Source organism: Pholis gunnellus (genome assembly GCF_910591455.1).
Source record: "Pholis gunnellus genome assembly, chromosome: 7".
Taxonomy (NCBI): Eukaryota; Metazoa; Chordata; class Actinopteri; order Perciformes; family Pholidae; genus Pholis; species Pholis gunnellus.
The window spans coordinates 7,712,559-7,720,718 of NC_136533.1; the positions used below are offsets into that span (position 1 = coordinate 7,712,559).

An 8,160-nucleotide genomic window follows, 5' to 3' on the forward strand; every position below is an offset into this window, starting at 1 on the left:
TTTTAAGAGAAGTAGAAGTTCTTTTGTGGCCAAAATGTACCTGCGTTCAGAGCTTTACTCACAGATAATAACATGTTTATGTTCATCAGGTATAATGGTTACCATCTTCACCATCTTAATTTAGCTTGTTTAGCTGATGATTGTGGCAATGCCATTAGTTTTGCAGGCATTTAGTCAGAAAGCAAAGTAAAGACAAAAGAAAATCTTGACCCGATGAGGGCTCTAGATGAAACATTAATAAGGGATCAACAAAGTTATTAGAATTCATACTGACGGGGACATGATCACCTTGTAGCAAAACAAAACAAAATGCGGAGGAGAGATTCAGTTTGTTTGGAGGCTTTGTCAGAGCCGGAGCAAGTTCCCTCAAAAAAACAAAGAATTTAAAGAATCTTGCCTCTCAACCACACAGACATCTTGACATCATAAGATAACACCACTGCATGTGAAGCGTATTTACACTGGTGGAAACTGCTTATGCAATTCTTCCTGTCGTTTCATCTCCCCCTCTTATGACTGCACTCTAGTCTCGGCTCTCGGCACACAATGGCGTGACTGAAGGAGGGGAAGAGATTGAATTGGGATTTATTAGGAGTCTGCAAACTGACTTTTGCGTGACCCTCGTGGTTAAATTACAAGACTGTTATAGGATTGTTTTAACTTCACTCTCAGTGATTGTCAAGACCTCAAACAAGAGTGTGTGTGTGTGTGTGTGTGTGTGTGTGTGTGTGTGTGTGTGTGTGTGTGTGTGTGTGTGTGTGTGTGTGTGTGTGTGTGTGTAGCATGAATATAGGTCCTCTGTTCGGCACACAAAGACGATTTGAGGATTTTACAAGTTATCACACAGGCTGCTACATTGATGACCCTTAAATGTATATCACCCCCCCTCCTTTATACAAACAAAGAAAGCTCCCTATTGGTTGATTCTCATCCCCATCCTCCGCCCACATTCCCCCGGTTTCCCGGGCAACCATTTCAGGGTGGAGGAAAAGAGCAAATCATGTGAGGGCATAGCATCTTTCTCTCCCCTCTCTCCTCTCTCTCTCTCTCTCTCTCTCTCTCTCATCCTCTCTTCTAGTGTGTGTGTGTGTTTGTGAGTGTGTGTGTGTGTGTGTGTGTATAAAAGCCCCTCTCTCCATGCTTTCACTTCACTCTCAGCTCTCCACTGCTTTGCTAAGAGGATAGGCGCGGATAGGCTGGACAGAGGGGAGGGGGGTAAACGACCTAAGGAGATCCCTGTGTCACAGTGAAAGACATTGCTATCCCCACGTCTCTCCCAACGTGTCTTGAGTCTCCCTTCTTTCCTCCTCCTCCTCCTCCTTCATCTTCTTAAGCGTCTCCGTTCTGCTTGGACGGTGGACGTATCGATGCAAAATGGGTTGTGGCAATTCCTCAGCCACCAACACCTCAGGAGGTGAGTGAGTGTTTTTAAGGAATATGTGCGTGTGTGTGTGTGTGTGTGTGTGCATCTATATGTGTGTGTGTGATGATGGGTGAGAGTATGAGGGAGAGAGTTACCACTGGATCTGCAACAAGGGGGGAGGGTGTTTTGAATGTAAATGAAGTGTGTCGGGGTTATGCTTGCATGTAGTGTATGTACTGAGATGTGTCCATGTGTGTGTGTGTGTGTGTGTGTGTGTGTGTGTGTGTGTGTGTTACCTGTGTGTCTTGAATTCATTCATAGATAGACAGCTCAGCCGTGCATCATCATGTATGTTTGTGCCTCAAAAATGATACATTTTTACCCCACAGTGTGCGTGCAGTGGTCTCGTAAAGCTAAGGGTGGTGGGTCGATCGTGAAGGTTCGCCCATATTCTAATATAAGGCACCAGAGTAGTAGCCTTAGGACTGTACCGCTTTGATAGCAACAATGACACTGATATTGTAATTACAAAGTTAAATTCTACATTGACAGAAAAGCGAGTCCTTTTTTTTTAATGTCTTTTTCTTTCTCTTAAAGGATTTTTGAGTGTGTATAACAGCCGGCTTTAGTGACAAACACCCAGCTCTGATCAATGGGTATGTTTCATTCATAAAGCCAGGAGGACACATTTGAGCAGAGGAGAACAGACATCCTGCTTCACCGCAGCTTGTCCTCATATAACACATCTCTCTCAGTTGATTTATCCTGATTCAATACCTGTTTTGAATTATACCAAACAAAGTCAAACAGTCAAAGTCAAATTGAGGTAGTAATTAGATTGAAGTATCTGCAGGATTACCTCACCACCGCTGCCCATTAAATCAGTACGGTGTGTGTTTGTGCTTTTGCAAATGTGTTTGTGCTTGCAGGTACCTAATCAGTGCTTGCCAGGCATGTTAACAGAGCCACAGAGAGCTCCTGGGAAACGTAACCCGGTGTTGTCTTTTGCTCAGAATTTGATCTCCTATATATCTGTGAACAGCATCTAGGTGTCTGAGTTTGTTGTGAGTGTCGGCTTGCTTGTCTACAAAAAAACAGCAGCTGCGTTCATTTGGGTGCAGCAGGTCCATTTTTCTGTTCCTTCTCATAGGTCACTGTTCAGCACGATGTCAAGGCCTTGTGACATGTGGATTAATGGTTGCACTCATTTGTCCACGCCAGCTGACACCAGGCCAGAGGCAAAGGACACTGTTTCCTCACGCTATTATGTTCTGTAGAATTACGATGGAACAACCATACTGCTCCAATTGCACATCATTTTAGCCCAGGATGTATACTTGTGTCACTGCACATGTGTGTCCAGTGTTTATTTGGTTACAATGTATTTACCTCACCGTCTTATCATCTATAATACATAAACATTTAATAATTACTTTCAACACACTGTAATGTAGGTGTAAGCAACTATAACTCCTGTGGATGCCAACACAGACAGATTTTATATTAAATACTGTATGTCTTGACAGTAAAGGTAGAAGTTATAATTGTTGAGAAATACTGCACATTACGAAACACTTAAACATATCCTTATATCCATGAACAACTACATTATAAGGTAGTATAACCCATTAATAAAATGTTTGTATATTGCTTATTCTTTTCTGTCAAGTATAGATAGCGGCACCTTCTGCTTTTATGTATAACTATGTCACTACACATTTGTAGTTAGCATTTATAAGCAGTATATAAACAGTTAACACTGGCTTGTAACACGCAACAATGTAGTTGTTAGCAGTATTTAACACTGTATTTGTCAACCACTGAAACTCCTCCTTTAGGCACCCAAAAGTGCAGGCTGATGTATAAACAGATAATTAGTGATAATACAGACATTGCAGTTATGATGTACCTTCATGGGAGAAAATACAATTGTTGACAAATTCTTTACATTAAAACCATTTGTCAGTGCATCATTAACAATGTATTAAATCTTTATTAAAGTAAAATGCGTTTATTAATTAGTTCTTAGCTTCCATGCGATATTCAAGTCATACAAGAATCGTTTTAATTTCAAGCTAATCAAACATCAAATTACTGCCTCAGTGCACTCTATGTTACATTGCTCATCCCTAGTCGTATGCACCCAGATGTGCACCCTTGGATATGAATGAGCTTTTGTCAGGCTCCTGAATAGGCCCCTGTGTCATGTCAGCAGACTACATTTTACAAGGATGAAATTCGCTCTCCTTCTGTGTAATGTAGATTTTCCAATGTTCTGCTCTTACGTCTTATTTGTGTAGTGTTCTTTTTCAAGGTACATTTCTACACTAATACAATAGAAAATGGCATGAAAAAGCATCTGAATGGCAGCATTAAGGCTTTTGTTCCCCCCGCGGTTATCAATGACGTGATACAGAACGTTCAAGCAGGAAGTTAGGTTTTTATCCAACCGAAGGCATTGTGGTCTCATTTAGATTCAAATCAAGTTAAGTGGACTGCCTGTGGTTCAGCAAAGAATGATCTGTTGTTTAATCATAAAAGAGTTAAACATGATTGGGATGAGCACATTGCGTGTCACTGGGAAGGCATTTTACACTGTATGCCTAATATCATATATGTCTGCTGCCTTCAGATGTGTCATTGTGCTTTGTGCTGTTTCTTTGTCTTTTTGAATGTTGAAGTTTGTATTTCTGAAGGCCTATCTGATAATGGACTCTGCAAACCCATAGGCTATATGTTTCAATGCAGTGGTATGTGGAATGGGTTTATGGCATGAACTACTGCCTATTAAAGTAAACATCAAATAGTACAGGAATAGAATTAATAAAATATGCAACCAGAATCAGGAAGTAGCTTTGGCCCAGCGGGACCAGGTCAGCAGAGGAAGGACCCAAACGCAGACCATGGCGTGCTTTCATAAAGCAAAAAGGCTTAAAGACCGAGAGTCCAAAGACGAACTGACATATGACAATGGGAGCACAGAGACGACATACTCGAGGAAAGGAGGAGATAACGAGGGACAGGTGAGAGCAGGGTGGACAAGGAACAGGTGGAACTCATGGGGGAGGGGCAGACAATCCCAAAGGTGGAAGAAAGAAGGCAGGAAGTAAAAGAAGGAAAGACACAAGGGGAGTAAACTAAAGGAGTGAACAAAATAGAAACAGGAAACTGACAAAACAAAACCCATGCAAAGTAGATTTGAGCACTTCCCGATTTACATTCTGTGTAAATCTTGCATCCATGGCACTACAGGGTGTAGGACTTAACTAACCAGTTGTCAGTATATTCACTGATGCTTTTCCAGAACCAGATCCGTGGAAAAGTCCCAGGTGGTCTCATGGAGAGCTCTCCAAAGCAGCCAGCTGAGCAAATGAAGAAGTGTTTAGTTTCTGTGAAATGTTCTGATATAGTGTATGAGGAGGGCGCTGCTAGATAAGTCGTGTTATGAAGAGTGATGTATTACATTTTGTTGTCTATATTTATCTTTAAGTGTCTATGGTATACATCCCAAGGCTGTTGAATATTACTGGTAACTCAAATCCTTGAATTCTTTTCACAGCAAAGATGAATTCATTCTGCTCTTTTGACCTGTTTTCAGGGCCAGCAGATGTCTCTAAAGATGTGTAAGTACATCAGTCATTTCCAACTTTTTAAAACATTTTTGAGGCTCATCATCTGTGGCTTTTGGACATTCAGATCACAATGTACACCGTGATATACCTGCCCATGTTGTATTCATTGTTCAAATGTTTTTGTCCACACTGATATCACGCCGATGTTTTACAAATATACATTTCAATATAAAAGCATTGTCGAGTAAAAGTGCAGCTGAAAGAACAGAAGAAAACAATATATAACTAAAATATAAATTCAAAACACTGTGAGTATTTCAGTGCACACACAAAACCATCACTGATGGTTGTACGCAGCAATAAAAATGAACTATTGAAAATGCTGATTTCTTTAATGTGTTGTCTTTTGCTTCATATGTGATATATAGAATATATAGTTATTTCCTTCATGACAAACAAATACATACTGTGTGTTGGCAGAATGACGACTTCTAGTGATTCGTAGTTTGATAGATGCGCTAAAAACTTTACTGCAAAGTAAAAGTTGTCTCATCTATGCTTACCAAAATACCAATATTAAAAAATATTGACTTTACTGTCAAAAACAAAACAAAAACATTGAAAATAAAAGAAATGAATAGATACTTGACTCTTCTTCTAGCTTTAGAACATTAAATTCAGACAATATTGTCATGTGGAGGACAGGTTGTCTTTTGCCATCAACAGTTAGCGTCTATCAAAGCTTTGGGAGGGGCAGCATTTTCCAAAGCATTTCCTGGAATCAGTGAGTACGTGTGTGTGTGTGTGTGTGTGTGTGTGTGTGTGTGTGTGTGATGGTGTGTGTGTGTGTGTGTGTGTGTGCTCCTTGATAACCATCTGAACAGTCAGCACAGGACTCATGAGAGCTGACAGTAGCACACTACTGACTCACTGAAGCTAATCACAGCTTCCTAGGACAACACAACAAAATATCACACACACACACACACACACACCTACGCACACACACCTACACACACCTACACACACACACACACACACACACACACACACACACACAGTAAATTGGGTGGTCATGTCAGTCCTTAAAAACAAACAAACAACAACAACAACACACCCTAAAAACAGAGGTCATTGGAAACTGGTTGTTTAGTAGCCTGGTTCCAGACCTGAAACAAAAATTTGCAATTCAGCCTGATCATCAGCTGTTCAGAACTCCCACATGGGAATTAGCAGAATTCCCCAAAGGGCTCATGCAGCATATCTCGAATGCTCTGCAACTGAGCAAATGCACTTCCACTGTCCAGCTCTTACTTCTTCTCATCAGCGTGCACTGTATGTTTGTTTGCTGTCCAGTTCGTATGTCCTCTGCGCTCCCATAAGAGCTGACCTGACCTGTGCTTCTCTCAATCAGGACAGAAGAACCCTCGCCAGACGATGAGAAGAGAAGGTAATTAGCTTAATTTCTTAAACCTTTTGTCTAATTAACTACATTTTAGTTTGTATGGTACTGGTGGGAGCATTTTGATCTAATCATATTAATCCACTTGTGCTGTGTAATTGAAAAGTTCCATCCTTTTTCATGTAGTATGCAGACTATGGAACCTGAATATGAATAGGCCTTTTTAATAGAGGTTATTTTGACAAGCACTGGTGTAAATAATAAGATAAACAATGGCTGTGTTCCATTTAACACTTATTCCTGATCACCCAATCAAAACGTTTGATGAAAAGATGCAAAGATTCCAGGCACACCTAATTATCTTTTTAAATGCATTACAACATCACACAAAGCCTAATGAGATTTTTTTTTAAACAGATGTGGTATCTTCCATGAACAGTTAGAAAGCTAATGCATTGCTCAAAGGAGTAACTGTAATCGATTGAGAACCACCACCAACATTATCTAATCACTGATTTGTCTTTTAATTGCTACATTCCTCTCCTCTCCCCTCAGGAACTATGGTGGCGTATATGTAGGTCTACCAGCAGACCTGACCGCTGTGGCCGCCAGTCAGTCCAAGTCCACATGTAAAGGTAAACGTCTGTAACGCTGTACTCTGCGTTTCACTCTCTGGATAATTGAAGAGCATCTCGTAGTGAAGCAGCTAAGGGCGTAGAGAGAAATAATCCCAAGTGGCTGAGCTGCCACTCCATGAAACCATGTGCCTGCGTGCCTTCAGCATTTTGGGGTTTTATTTGACCTTTACTTTTAGTGAGTCTTAATAAGAAGCATTCCCTTTACTGTAACAGTGTGGGTACTCACAGCTGTGAAGATGAATGTGGTTCACAACATTTGTTTCGACTATGGCAATGCAAGTATAATAAACAATCTTTTATTTCCCTATTGTATGTTTTCTTCAGGCTGTTCTTATACACTGTTTGTAATGCACTGTAATCTGTACAACCTACTACCTACCAATTCATATATCATGCACGCAATCGTAAGCCAGGACAGGTGATCTAGTATGAACAGGACTTTTACCCAGGAGGCCGCTGTTCGTGTTCTGAGTGAGCAGTGTTTAGGATTAAGTGTCTTCCAGCGATGAGGGCGCAGATTGCAACAAACTGGATCCCCTCACAATTCCCTTTTAAAGTGGCGGCCTCTCCAGAGCCGTTGTTTGGTTTGTCCGTTATGGGCTACTGTAGAAACATGACGGTGCAACATGGAGGACTCTGGGAAGAGGACCCGCTCCCTATGTAGACTTGAAGGGCTTATTATAGGTAGCAAAATGATTATACACTAATAAAAAAAACATACAGTAGTTATAAATATTATGATCCCCCTAAATCCTACACACTGGACCTTTATGAAATGCCTTTTCCTTAGTTAATTCAAACCAAACCGCCATCTTTTTCTAAACCTAACCAAGTAGTTTTGTTGCCTAAACACCGCAGGAGGTTGCACAGACACATTGAACGCTCATGTTGCTGGACAATCGTATGAAAACAATACGAAAAAGCACTAAAAATTACTTTTCATAAGATATTATACAACCATTGTATCGTATTTTTTCTTATCCACAGCCTTACTATTCCAATTAGGGACCACGACAGCCTTATTGTAATACAGTTTACAATGGTATTGACTTAATGAACCACTGTTTATATAACCACCTCTCTGACAGATCTATAGAACCAATATAAAAAATGACATTAACGTTTTGTAATGTGACCCGTATTAAGAAACAAACTGCTACCTTGCTGTTGTATTTTGCAGTCCTG

General features: G+C 40.5%; 1 protein-coding gene across 1 annotated transcript; it reads left to right on the forward strand.

Annotated features, from left to right (window-relative positions):
* Positions 1-1,374: 1,374 nt before the first annotated feature.
* Positions 1,375-6,986, forward strand: c25h12orf75 (chromosome 25 C12orf75 homolog; the record flags this gene model as incomplete). The annotated part of the gene is made up of 4 exons (XM_079163480.1): positions 1,375-1,414; positions 4,962-4,986; positions 6,350-6,385; positions 6,893-6,986. The coding sequence occupies 4 exons, from the start codon at positions 1,375-1,377 to the stop codon at positions 6,984-6,986; spliced, it is 195 nt and encodes a 64-aa protein (XP_079019606.1).
* Between the last annotated feature and the right edge of the window lie 1,174 nt (positions 6,987-8,160).